Source organism: the organism of the source record quoted next, unplaced genomic scaffold (assembly GCF_019419815.1).
Source record: "Pyrus x bretschneideri cultivar Hongxiangsu unplaced genomic scaffold, Pyrus_bretschneideri_v1 Contig13, whole genome shotgun sequence".
Classification (NCBI taxonomy): domain Eukaryota; kingdom Viridiplantae; phylum Streptophyta; class Magnoliopsida; order Rosales; family Rosaceae; genus Pyrus; species Pyrus x bretschneideri.
The window spans coordinates 5,225,220-5,239,143 of record NW_025999424.1 but is presented as its reverse complement, the minus strand read 5'-3'; the positions used below and the strand labels follow the sequence as shown (position 1 = coordinate 5,239,143).

The 13,924-nt window shown below is 35.8% G+C and overlaps 2 protein-coding genes across 2 annotated transcripts; one reads left to right on the top strand and one right to left on the bottom strand.

The window, feature by feature from the left end:
• Positions 1 to 3,750: 3,750 nt before the first annotated feature.
• LOC103935355 lies at positions 3,751 to 7,556 on the top strand. Its single transcript, XM_009345116.3, has 6 exons — positions 3,751 to 4,919; positions 5,115 to 5,335; positions 5,704 to 5,926; positions 6,336 to 6,421; positions 6,716 to 6,807; positions 6,942 to 7,556. Exons 1-6 carry the CDS (start codon positions 4,830 to 4,832, stop codon positions 7,193 to 7,195), a joined length of 966 nt encoding a protein of 321 aa, XP_009343391.2. The 5' UTR covers positions 3,751 to 4,829; the 3' UTR covers positions 7,196 to 7,556.
• Positions 7,557 to 10,879: 3,323 nt separating this feature from the next.
• LOC103935362 (xanthohumol 4-O-methyltransferase) lies at positions 10,880 to 13,447 on the bottom strand. The gene is made up of 2 exons (XM_009345122.2): positions 12,562 to 13,447; positions 10,880 to 11,291 (listed from the first exon to the last, which is right to left on the bottom strand). The coding sequence occupies exons 1-2, from the start codon at positions 13,336 to 13,338 to the stop codon at positions 10,992 to 10,994; spliced, it is 1,077 nt and encodes a 358-aa protein (XP_009343397.2). The 5' UTR covers positions 13,339 to 13,447; the 3' UTR covers positions 10,880 to 10,991.
• Positions 13,448 to 13,924: the final 477 nt, after the last annotated feature.

The following is a 13,924-nucleotide window of genomic DNA, read 5'->3' as shown; positions in this document are numbered from 1 at the left end:
CATCTTCCATAGAAGCGTCATCTTTTACTTCTTCAACGAAAAAGTCATCTAAATCCTTTTTATTTTAATTTTTGCTTTCTCTAGATGAAAAGAGATGGAAAGATGAGTTAGGGTTTAAGATAAACTGAGCGTGCAACCCAACCCTTTTTTTTTAACGCAAAAGAGGATAATTAATGTTCTTATTAGCCATTTTACAAATGAACAAATTTGTAATTAAAAAATTTAATAAAAGGTGGATGAAAAGATAAGATAATAGGGTGGAAATAACATCACTCAAGTTTCATTTAATTAACCTGTATCACAATTTTACCCAGCGTAGTTATAAATTCACTTGGTAACTCAGTAGTTTAAGATTTTCTTTAGCAAAATGAAAATTAAGTATCACTCTATCATATCGCCATTGGTAACTACCCATTAGATTAATTAAGCTAAATCTAGTTTTCAAATAGTATAAATGAGATTGAAGGAAATGAGAAAATAGTCTTTCTATTTTGCTTCAATATTAAAAGGAAACATGGAAAGCGTGAAACATGTTCCCAAAATGACATATCGCACCCCAAAAATTTGTCGTCTAAACTTAAGATTTAGGGAGTAAATTAATAAGTGTCTTAATCTTGGCCTAGGATTCTCTCCGTTTTTTTTCCTTTTCTATTTTCTCTCCTCTTATTTGAATAGTTATGATGAAGTCATACCAACATCTTATGTTGACTTCTTTATAGAAAGAAAAAGACAAAATAGAAAATGCGAGCAGAGAGAGAAGGATGAAGATTTGGAGGGGAGTATCGTTACGGTGACATCAGATTGTTGTTGGAATGGTGGTTCAAAATCCTAAGAATTTTGGTTCAAATTGAAATGTAAGTCTTTTTTAATTAAATGGGGTTCATTGAAAATGAATTTTTGGTTGTTAATAAAATCGTTAAGAGTGTAATTATAGCTTTATAATGTTGTTATTTGATTGGTGGTTCAAGATCGAAAAGAAGAGTGGGCGTCGCTCAACTTTTGCTCCCTTTCTGATTAATGAAAAGGCAATATGAGCATTTCATAGATATATTTGATAAAATAAATAAATAAATAAAACAATTTTTTTAAAAGTGAGGTCAAATGTGCAACTATTATAAATAGGGTTCCTATCCTCACACTTCATTTTACTTCTCACACGCTCCTTGATAATTTATGTCCATTAATCTTCTTTAATTCATCATATCCAAAAGCTAAAAATTAAAAAGGTATGTAATAAGTAAAATAGAGTGTGTGGATATCATATTCCTATAAATAAAAGAAAAATCATTGCTGCTAAAACCCAAAAACACAATGCCATCGTCAAACTGGAAGGGACCACCTTATCAACTCGCTCATCAATACTATCCTGTTCCATGCCGTACTGGATTTCTATCTACTTGTTCACACTGTTGAATAATTGCTGGGAAAAAAAAAACATATAAACAATATATATACTCAAAGCTGATTGCTTCTGTATATTAAAGGGGGAAGGGCAGTTACAGACATTCTACGTCGTCGTATTTTACTTATTTTGTGACTGTGTTGTTGTTGTTGTTACGTTCACGCGGTTACCCAAATGCCAAGATTTGCTTCTTCTCCTCGTAACTTACCTTGCAGCTATGAACATGACTGTGATATGAGATAATATTATTAATAAGTGAAATTAACCAGTTAATGTTTTGCAGCTACGGAACAAAAACAGTAATTAATAAGATAATTACAAAAAAATGTAAGTCTTGCTCCTAGGCCTTAAATCGATATTTTCTTGTCAATTTCTTCACATTATAAACGAAAGTCACACATTGTTGGCACCATAACCATATTTAATATGATACGATGATTTAAAATAGAAGGCATTGGGCTAGCTTATTTTTTTATTGTGTTAGGGACTATATGATGATATTGAAAAAAGTTGGAGTTCCACTATAAAATCAATTGGAAAGATAGAGAATAGTCCAATTCCATATAAGACCTTGCATTGTTTGGTCTCTCACTGATGTAGGACTTTGGTCTCACACTCTCACACGTCCCCTCACGTGTGGCTAATTTTCAACCCTAACATGTGGACAATACAAATTGGATGACGTGGCCGTTGAGCTTCAAATGTAGGACAACCTGTTATATGATACCATGAAGAAGTTGAGATTCCACCATAAAATCAATAGGCAATATGGGGAGTAGCCCAATTCCTTATAAGCTCTTGCATGATTTGGTCATTCACTGATATGGGACTTTGTCCTCATCTTCTCACAAATACTACCTTTTAATTTTATTTATTTAATCGGCATATGCATTATTCAAATGCAAAATTAGTTTTTGTGTTTGTTTAGGAGAGCAAAATTTTAGTTGTTACAAATGAGGAGAACGCAAAGAAGGAAATAAAACGATTATTCATGCAATTCTAAGATGTGATTGCTAAAAGAGATGGAATATTTGCACATTTTGAGTCAATAATTTTAGAAGTTGTAAATGGTTTTGGATATGAGGGAGTCTCCAAATTAGGTATAAGAATCAAAGGCGAGATATTTTTGAAGGAAAATAAGAAAGAATGAAAGGTGAGATTAGAGAAATTAGCTCACCGAGTTGGTGAAATTTCACGTGTATCTTTGATGTTTTTCAGACGTCTTTGATCGCAGTTGGAGTTTATATAATATTTTTACTTTATAAAAAAATTGGGGACACTCAATAGATATAGAAAGAGAAGAAACTGAAACATGAACCAACTCTTTTGACTTACTTTTACAACGCGAATCCAAACTCCTAGGTAGAGTAGAGATTGGCCACTCATGAGGTGTCTTAGACTATGTAATTGTTAGCCGAAACTATTATAAATTTTAGAGAGAGTTCTAATTTCCTAAAGCTTGAAAAAATTATAAAAAAAGCTTTAAATTTATTAAAATCTTTCATCTTTTACAATACTTTAAAGTCATATTCTAATTAAATACGCTTATCGTAAGATCTCACATCATCCAGGATGAGAATCCTGCAAGTTTTATATGTATATTCTCATCCTTACCTAGCAATGTATATTCTCATCCTTACCTAGCACGAGGCTTTTTGGGAGCTCATTAGCTTCGGATTCCATCGGAACTTCGAAGTTAAGCGAGTAGTGCGCGATAGCATTTCCAGGATGGGTGAGCCCACTAAGAAATTCTCATGTGAATTCCTAAAAACAAAACTGTAAGGATCTGAGCCGTAATGTGACACTTATTTAAAAAAAAAAGAATAAATACACTTTAAAATCTTGAATAAATACATTCGAATTTCTATAAAAAATTATGATTAATTTTTTTAAAAAAAATCTTGATTAAATACCCATAAACTTCCATTTCCCTAGATTCAATTAAAATTTTGATTAAATACATATGAATTCGTAAACTCTTTTAAAAATTCTTTTAAATCATATGTTAAAACTGTTGTTCAGTTAAAAGCATATTAATTTTCAGTTTAAAATAAGATAAAGAGTTTCAACATTTTTTGGCAATATTATGAACCAAATTAAGAACGATTCTTCCACCCCTGCTTTTCCTCTACATTTTTCCTTCTGACAATTGCAGTGTTGAAAAGAGAATGAAGAATTCAAAGATGATTATCCTACTTACCAAGCAAAGCCATGGACCAAGTCTCATCCAGTTAAAGAAAAAATAAATAAAAATATTCAGCTGCCTGCATCTTCCTATTGGATTTAAAAATATCATAATATCCAGGGAAATTAAAAACAGTAGAACAGAAAAAGAAATTCATAAATTCATATGGTTTATCTTTTTAGAGGGAGGAGGGGACCTTTGATTGAGACAGATGAGTCTCATAAATGATAATTCTGGTTTTCTGATGCCTTAATTATTGTTGATATTCAAATCCATTTCTATGCTTTTTATCTCTGCAAAATCTCGCTCTTTCTAGAACAAAAACCTCCATTGATATTTTTCTCTCCTTCTTCCTCTTTCCTCCGTCACTCTCTGTTTGTTACTTTTTCCTTCGCTTTCTCTGCTTTTCCGGGAAAGTTGAATCCTTTTCTCGCAATTCTGTTAGAAAATCGTGTCTTTGTTTGTAAAACTACAAAACCCAGAAATCTCTCGCGCAGAAAACTAGGGTTTCAGCTCTCTTTTTTTTCTTTTTTTTTTTTTTTCCTCAAAACTTGTTCTGTCATTTTCTCGGGAAAATTCGATTGAAAGCCAGTTTTTTTTCTGGGTTTTTTCGTAATTTTGATTTTTGGGTTTGATGTAGCTTGAAGGTTTAACGTTGAATTTTCGTGACTTTGATCAGGGTTGAGTTTTCTTTAAGGTTGGTGAAGAAGGAAAAACGATTACAAAAACCAGGAAAAACAGGGAGAGAATTCCGTGTCCGGGGAATTTTGACCAGCATATAAATTCTCCGGCGAACGGAAATCCGTTGGGAATTGATAGCATTGCCAGCGAAGAATCTATCTGTGAAGAAACAAAAAAACAGAGGTGCAAAGACTCGCCCGTGAATTGCTGTGTCCAAGCTCCAAAAAATAGAACTCTTTCGTAGGCCCATTTCGCATTTTTGTCTCACTTTTCAAGGGAAATCGAATCTCGACAATCAGTCTCTCCCCTCTTTCCAGTTTCTCTCCCTCTCTCTCTCTCTCTCTCTCTCCTCTCCTCTCCTCTCTCTCTCTCTCTCTCTCTCTCTCTCTGTTTTTTTCTCTCTTTTATAAGGCTCGTTCTGTTTTCCGGGTTGGGGTGAGAGAAACATTTTTTTCTCTCTCTGATTCAGGGTGAGCGAAAACCCAAATTTTCTCTCCCCTTCTCTCTCTCCCCCTCTCATATCTCTGTCTCTCTCTAGAATTGCAGAGGAAAGAAAAAGAAATGATTTTAGACAAAGGGTCAATGCAATCAAACCTTGACTGCTTCCTCCATTCTACAACCCCGGTGCTCCAACCCCAATTCCTACCCAAGGTTTGAACTTTTCTTCAGTTTCCTGTTTCTGGGTTGTTTTTGGATGAATACTTTTTCATTAATTTGCATGCTGATTTTGCTGCTGTCTGATTTTCTGTTTCTGGGTTGTTTTTAAATCAATGGTTTTTGATCAATTTGCATGCTGATTTTTTTTTTATTTTTAAATGTTTGCTGTTGCTGCTGATTGCGTTGCAGTCTGAGATGAGGAACCTCAATCGGCTATGGCATCCATGGGAGAGAGAAAAGGTTGAGTATTTCACATTGAGTGATCTCTGGAATTGCTATGATGAATGGAGTGCTTATGGCGCCGGAGTTCCAATCGCCATGGACAGCGGCGAGACTCTTGTGCAGTACTATGTGCCTTACCTCTCTGCTATCCAAATTTTTACTAGCAATTCATCTGTGAACCGCTTCAGGTATAAATGTCAGATTTTACACGTAATTTTTCTTGTGTTAAGGTTCAAAATTGCATTTGTAGTAGCTGTGTCTGCTTGGTTTTTGCAATCTGATTGTTCCGGTGATCGAATTTGTAAAATGGTGGTTTTGATTGCCTTAAAACCGATATGGAATCAACCAAGTTTTGGTTGTGATTTGTTGTACAATTGAAATGCTAAGATTCTGATATGGGTTAGTTGGACTGTTGGACTACATTGATTTGGTGATTCTATGCCCATCTGATACAGCTTTACTTACTGTAATTTCGTGTAATTCACAGTCTAATAATGGTATCTGTCTTTGTTAAGTTGCTGTAAATGGCAGAATCACATTCAAATGAATTTTTCAGGGAAGAGCCCGAGTCAGGCGACTGCGAGACGAGGGATTCGTTTAGCGATTCGTGCAGCTTTGAGAGTGAAAATGATAAGCAGTGGAGATGGGATGGATGCTCTTCGGAAGATGGCGGGTTCGAGCAAGACAATCTCTTGCATGTGAATGATAGATTAGGGTGCCTATATTTTGAGTATTTTGAGAGATCAACTCCCTATGGAAGAGTTCCTCTCATGGATAAGGTATCCATTTGTAGTTCATTTTCCTCTTATGCAAACCTTACTCTGTGCCTTTCTAATTTGCTTTTTTCGGTTTGATTTGAGTTTGTCTGATTAAACTTGGTAGTAATCTTAAATTAATGGTTTTTTTATAGTCATGCGACTACTTTCTCCAGTTTTGGTATCTGAACTTTTGACCTTGATAATTTAACATCCACATCTCTCTTCATGAGAATATGTTCTTGTTTAGTTGTTCTTCTCTTTTTGACTCTCTGCTTAAGAAGAAAAATATATGATTCCCTTAAAGATATGAGGTTCTAACTTTTGGACGCTCGGGACAACTTATGCTGATTAGTTTATCAGGCTTCATAATATTACTGCATAATAAAAGTATGTTGGTTTGATTGACACTTTGTTCGTTATGCGCTTTCAGATCAATACATTAGCGCAACGATACCCAGGCTTGATGTCATTAAGGAGTGTTGATCTCTCACCAGCTAGTTGGATGGCTGTTTCTTGGTATATCTCTCTTTCTTTCGCGCCTTAACATGTGACACCCAAATAATTACCTAGATAGAATCAGAGTAAAGCGTGCAATCTGTCTTGAGCATGTTACTAAACTTAATTGTTTTGTTGCTTATGAAAAACACAGAATGTGCAACTTTTTTGGAAAATCACTCAGATGTCGGTTATTATTACACGTTGTAGAGAATAAATACTGCTTATAAATGACCGTAATTACACAGATGCGCATGCTTCCTTATTAGGAGAAAGCAGAATTTAATTTAACTTTCTTGATGTGATTATTTTCAGGTACCCAATTTATCACATTCCGATGGGAAGGACTATAAGGGATCTGTCCACATCCTTCCTCACGTACCACACCCTTTCATCTTCTTTTCAAGGTATTTATTCTCCACGTCCATTTCACTTAGTTTTGTTTCCATTCTCAAGCCCTTTTCACCATAAATATCCAAGTTCTCCAATAGCTATGTATATGCACGATATTTACTTACACGTCCTGTTGCACTGTATGTAGACATGGACCTTGAGGATGATATTGAGAACGATAAGCAACGGAAGCGAAAGAAAGGGGAAGGCATCTCTCTCCCTCCATTTGGTTTGGCCACTTACAAGATGCAAGGGAGTGTGTGGGTCTCAGGCAACTGTGGAAGGGACCAAGAGAGGCTCACGTCTCTATTGAGCGTGGCGGATTCTTGGCTAAAGCAGCTTAGGGTCCAGCACCATGACTTCAACTACTTCACAACTATTAGGCGTGGCCAGTGTCAATAGCTTTAAAAGAACTCCTTCACTTGATAGTGAAAGTGATTGACCGCTAAACTCCTCTCTTGGGATAATTTGGTTTTTGTTAACCTTTTGTTTTGGAGTTTAATTAGCCGATGAGGCTGATTTAGGATTGTGGTTATTTGCTAGGGTGTTTTAGTGTTAGTGTTTGACGTTAGTATATGAGGGTACGTGATGAATGACTTTGACTCCTTTTGTTGGGACTTTGTATGTAGTTGAGAGATGGGTGAGGATAGAGAAAGGCTCTTTGAATCATGAGTTTATAGTGGTTTGTGTAAATTATTATATTCTCTTGACCGTTTTATGGAACTCTGGGGAGATAAGGATAAATTGCCTTCTGATTTTGCAATTTTTTATTTAAATATTTTTCTTCCGATTTTCCAAACCCTAACGTGTGGTCATCGATGTTGATCATATATTGGGTGGTCAACATACTGGGAGTGAATGTTGCTTTCTACTGTGTATATTCCACTCTTTATAATACTTAAAACATGATTAAAATGCTAAATGAAAAGAAATTTTATCTTTATAATACTTATAACATGATTAAAATGCTGAATGAAAAGAAATTTTATGACAGGAGTAGACTGTTGTTAAGGATAAGCCTATTTAAGTACACCGCTGTTAAGGATAAGCTTATTTAAGGGATTTTGTGGAAAACATCATGATATAAATTATGAAACTAGAGAAGTGGATCCTTGGTTGTTCTTGCATCAGTCAAAATCTCACTAATATGGGAAGTTCTGTGTATTTTGACTAGTTTATCTTGTCAGTTGGAAACATGGAATTCCAAAGCAAAACGACCAACCAAAAACTCTTAATGGCCTTGGGTTGCCTTCAGTCCTTGACTAGGTGCCATACTACATCATTCTGTGTGCTCGCGTCAGACTGAACCACCACATGACATAAGTTATTGCTTTTAGTAGATTGGTTGCACAAAGTTATATTATAATATTTGGGATTAGAGTCATCATAACTCTACCAGTAATCATGCTTTTGTCGCGCAATGAATCTTGGCTGTCACCGTCGACTTGAGACATGCAAAGAATTAGGGTTACGATTTTCATATTTCGGTTTTCTTCTTTCGCACTTATTTTCGTTGAGTGAAAATCACTTACTTAAATTGTTATCAGGATATTTGTTTTTGGTGGAGGTTTTAAGATTAACATGTAAGACATTTGACTAATATTTCAAGACTTTGTTTGGGCTTCGAGTGGAAAAAAAAAAAAAAGGGGTTTTGTCAAAAGCAATTTTCGGTACATAGGTGTGAACTATTAGGTATGTGTTGGATGAAATTTTCATATGCTAACTTTATGTACAAGTGGCTTTTAGTTTAAGTCATTAAAAGTATTTACCCATACACAAAATCTTCACATTTTCTTTTCTACTTTTAATATATACATGGGACTAGAAATGAGAATAGTGCGAGCTTACCTTATTATTATTCAAAGGGGAAGGTTTGATAAATGAGCTTTTAAGCCCTTTTGCTGAATTGTTGGTCCGCAGGCCCGCCCTATAGAATGAATAAGCAGAGGCATGTTGATGACCACTCTTATACTACTACTTACCACCCCCCCTGTCACTTAAAGGGCGAAGTTGCTGAAGCGAGTCTAAAGGCTAAAGAATGATCTTTGAACGCTACTACGCATCCTTACTAATTAATAGTATATTGTAAAGTGGTAGCTATTGCCTATTGGATTGAGACCAAAACATTCTAACTAGCCTATTGTGTGAAAGGAATGTTGTCATACTGAAAGTCTATCACTCTCTCTAAAAAGCGACAAGAACTTACACGACACATGTAAATCACCCCGATGACGTCCTTGTGCAAACAAAATAAAGATGTGTAAAGTTTTTGTCCACGGTGGTATCCTTTTGCCGGCGATTTAAAAAATCATCTTTAGTTTTGATAAACCTAGTGCGCACATAATTTTATAACTAATCTACAGTTAAAATATGTGAGTGTTAGTTATTGACTCTATAGATTGGTTTTGAACATTCAAGATGGGGAAGAACTCACTCTAGAAGGATAAAAATTTATTCCAGGGTTTGAGTGTTTTTGAATCCCATTAGTGCTCAATTACTTCTCTTGCCCATGTCATTCATTACTGCACTTGTAGAATGTTAGTGGTTTCTAAGACAATCCCATTGACAAATCTGTAAGCTCCTTTTTGAGTGCAACCGACTATGTGATCCACTTATGGCTTTGGTTGAAAAGTGGGGAAAACCCAAATTTCCCTATTTTATCTATAGAGATAGAAACATCATGTCGTTTTGATCTCAAAAGTGCAACCACTAACCACATATTGTAACATGTTGTGTACGAACTGATATAAATAACAAGGACTTTTGGAGTCTAACTACCAACAAACACCAAAATTGCACCAGCCATTGGGTTTTGTGGGTCTAGAGACATTGATCATGGATGGATTTGCTGTATTGCACTTGATATAATTCACTCAATCTGATAATCCACTTAGACATTAATAATAGCTTGCCACATGCCATGCTACGGTAATTTCTTCTTCTTTCTTCTTCTTCTTCTGATTTTTCTAATAAAAGAAATTCATAAATGTTTTTGATACATTGGATGTCATCAAAATCTTAATATACCTAAATCTAAACCATTTCCTAGCTGGCCTTATCATTTGGATAAATTTTAAGGAAAATGCTTTTATGTTAAAGTTGTCAGACTATAAATTTAGACTATTAATTCAGTAAATTCATATCTAAATTTGTAATTTAGATTAATAAAATGACCACATAAGCATTTATAGAAAAAATAAGTATGACAATGAACAAATGCTTTCCTTCTGAATAAGTTGCTTTGTTTTTGTAAGTATTTGAGTGCAATTTGCTATAAGTGGGATATTATCACCTATTAATTAATTTTTTTAGCTACAAATTAAGGACCTCGGATATCAAGAGCGCATGAGCTAGAAACTACAACCATTAAGTTGAGAAATTCCATCTATTTGTTGTATCAAATTTCATACATTATATGTATAATGTATCTCATACCTTCCTACCAAGCCTTGTATAACTAAAACGGACATTAGAGTGATTGATTGTGTAATGGAGTCTAAGTTAACTGGGTAAATGCATGTGTCTAATTTTCTTCATAGTTTAATATATGAGGTCACATTAAACACGCCTTAAATTACTCAGGTTAGTAGGACACCCTAATAACTTTAGGTGAGTAGTTAATCACAACTTGTACCTTCCTGGTTCTCCATGTGGAATATAGAACTGTTATTTTTTGTTTCGTTTTTATTCTCTTGTTTCACATACGCGCTTTACCGAAAATTGTTGAGCTACTATATAATTAAATCTTGGTTTCCAAAAGATGGCTTTTGATTTTGTAATCCACAGAATAATGTCTACGAAAGTCATAGGTGAACATCGTATTCTTATATTTGCAGTGTGGACTATATTATCCCATAAATCATCCAATTCGGGGAGGCCTGGTAAGGCTTTTAGCCTGCAGGTTAGTGGGTTGAGCCCATCATATTTAAACCCTTGACAAATGCCTACCCGAGCCTAATGAACTGATTGGCGGGTTGAGCCGAATCACCAGATGTCCAACCCTACCAATGATCAATACACACAAAAAAAGTTGATCAAACTTTGCGCACTGAAAACTTCAGAGTTTCTTTTGAGTACACCACTATATTCAAACAATATAATTGTAAAGCCAAATTTCTTATTGCATGCTAAGCATTTTTAATCGCTTTATTATATATTGAGATACATGATAGAATTAGCAAAACAAAACCGATGCAGTTCATTCCGGGTAAACTTCTATGATTGACAGGACACTTGGGATTTTGATGATCTTGTAGCGAGAAAGTCCTCCTGCCCTCAGCAGTTCCTTCCATTCAACTTCACTTCTCTCCTTCCCGCTTGAAGTTTGAACCATCATCGTTAGGTCATACCTTTGAACAAAAGAATCCTGTAGTCCACCACCATCTGGCTCTAGAACCCCATCAACTATAATGATCTTTCCAGTTTTCTCAGGGATGGCTTTGCAGCAGTTCTTCAGAATTTTAATGCATTGCTCATCATTCCAATTGTGCATTATCCACTGAAACACAAAAGAATTGTCATCTCATGCATGTGTGTAATAGCATCTGCACTTTGCACAATTGGAATGATGAGCAATGCATTAAAATTCTGAAGAACTGCTGCAAAGCCATCCCTGAGAAAACTAGAAAGATCATTATAGTTGATGGGGTTCTACAGCCAGATGGTGGTGGACTACAGGATTCTTTTGTTCTAAGGTATGACCTAACGATGATGGTTCAAACTTCAAGCGGGAAGGAGAGAAGTGAAGTTGAATGGAAGGAACTGCTGAGGGCAGGAGGACTTTCTCGCTACAAGATCATCAAAATCCCAAGTGTCCTGTCAATCATAGAAGCTTACCCGGAATGAACTGCATCGGTTTTGTTTTGCTAATTCTATCATGTATCTCAATATATAATAAAGCGATTAAAAATGCTTAGCATGCAATAAGAAATTTGGCTTTACAATTATATTGTTTGAATATAGTGGTGTACTCAAAAGAAACTCTGAAGTTTTCAGTGCGCAAAGTTTGATCAACTTTTTTTGTGTGTATTGATCATTGGTTGGGTTGGACATCTGGTGATTCGGCTCAACCCGCCAATCAGTTCATTAGGCTCGGGTAGGCATTTATCAAGGGTTTAAATATGATGGGCTCAACCCACTAATCTGCAGGCTAAAAGCCTTACCAGGCCTCCCCGAATTGGATGTTGATGTGGCTGTTTGCCTAAGGAAAAACTTTAAGGTAAATTTGTACTTTGATGCTGATGTGGCTGTTTGCCTAGCCTGTTGCCTTGTTCTAAAACCTTATTTAGTATTTGTTTATAGTTTGCCTAGCCTGTGGCCTTGTTGATTCTTATTTGATTAATTATGTTTAGTTCAGATTTGATAAACCAAGTTTGAAATCAAAGCTTCCTGCCACAAAACTAACTGGAGATCACAATGGAATCAGTCAATAGGAAGGCTTAGCTAAAACTTCTCAACAGTCCAATCCTTTGGCTGTTGAATGATTTTAAATTCAAATAGATTATTTGTTAACTGTATTATTTGTAAATTATCTTTGGTTTGTTTTTGAAGAGATTGTTCTTCACTCAAACTCTACTTGTAATCTCTATATAAACAGTAATACAATACGCTCAAACTATCGAGCACAATTATTATAAGATTTACAGCCTAGTTGAAAACATATTTCGCACGCACGCACGCATCTGTACTGCATGTGTCTCTATATATTGTGACATATTTGAATGCTGATGATGCTAAGGTACGTGTCAGTTGTTATTGATCTATTTTACCTTCATGAAAATGGCATCAGCGTTGGGAATAGCATCAAACATGTCACCCCCCAAATGGGTCACACCACGGTACCTTGGTGCCCTAGCCACCACAACGGGCAGGTCAAAATTGATGCCTCTTATATGTGGATGTGCATTTACAATCTCAGCCACAGCTTCCCCTATGCCTCCTCCAACATCAGCAATCAATCCAACTCCCTCAAACACATCTTTATAGTTGGACAATATTGCTTTCATGACAATCCTAGACGTACATGCCATACCCTCTTTGAAGTAGTTTCCCAATTCAGACATCTCACTTGGGACATCATAGAGGCTAAACCCATTTGCCTTTTCAAACCCACTTCCACCTTCCATTATACATTTGCTTATGCAATGCCAGAAGGCTATGTGATGGGGCTGGTTGGCCAAAAGCACTAGTGGGGCAAGGCTTTGCTCCTCATTGCTCAAAAGCCACATAGATGAACAAGTGAGGCCATAGAGGGTGTCACCTGTTTTGGCATCAGTGGTTGCCTCAAAAACCTTTTTACGCGCCAAAAATCTCATGAGACGTGAGAGGTGATCAAGGTTTGTGGTAGGGGATGCAATTTTAGCTGCAATTTGTGACAAGGTGACGGGTTGGCCTTGGCCTTCAGAGTTTATGATGTCTGCAATGCCAAGCTCCACAGCACCTTTCAAGGCCATGCTTTCAACAAAGTTATATGTGTAACGCAAAATATCAACTTGGCCTTGGAACATGGCTTCTCCTTCCCCTTCTTTCACTTCTGGCATTGCCATGATCTCCCTCCCTTAATTTCTTTTCAGATCACCTCGCGATAGATGTATTTATAGTGATATTGGTACTGTCATCGAGCCTATTATCTATAAACCACATTAGCATCCATATATCATGTAGCTAATTACCTCAGTTTTGTATGTATACAATCATGTAGCTAATTACCTCAGTTTTGTATGTATACAAATAGCGTTGTCCTTATGTTTATCTAGCTGAATCATGCAGATCCCCATAATTAGCTTGAATCCAAGGGAAATTTGTGCTAGAGCCTAATCATGTACCCGAAAAAAAAAGAAACAATAAATTTATGTTAATGCCTAATCACGAGGAAATAAAAACTAACCGATAAGAAGTATGCCTTACATCATCTCAAGGTTCGAAAGAAAATTAAGGTTTTATTATAAAACTAATTGGCAGTACGAGGAGTAATCCAACTTCTTATAAGCACATGCAAAGTCTATTTTTTTTCCCGAACAACATTTATATTCTCAACACGATCTCACATGTGACAGATTTTCAAGTCTAACATGTGGACAATAAAAATTAAATTGTGGTATTTGGGCTTCACACGTAGGCCAAGATATTCTA

What these genes read in the sequence shown, in the direction of transcription:
- LOC103935355 (XM_009345116.3), top strand. Translation starts at nt 4,830, where the DNA reads ATGATTTTAGACAAAGGGTCAATGCAATCAAACCTTGACTGCTTCCTC. An exon ending in TCATCTGTGAACCGCTTCAG is followed by an intron (nt 5,336 to 5,703) that starts GTATAAATGTCA and finishes TGAATTTTTCAG; the next exon opens with GGAAGAGCCCGAGTCAGGCG. An exon ending in CCTTTCATCTTCTTTTCAAG is followed by an intron (nt 6,808 to 6,941) that starts GTATTTATTCTC and finishes CACTGTATGTAG; the next exon opens with ACATGGACCTTGAGGATGAT.
- LOC103935362 (XM_009345122.2), bottom strand. Translation starts at nt 13,338, where the DNA reads ATGGCAATGCCAGAAGTGAAAGAAGGGGAAGGAGAAGCCATGTTCCAA. An exon ending in CTGATGCCATTTTCATGAAG is followed by an intron (nt 11,292 to 12,561) that starts GTAAAATAGATC and finishes TTTGTGTTTCAG; the next exon opens with TGGATAATGCACAATTGGAA.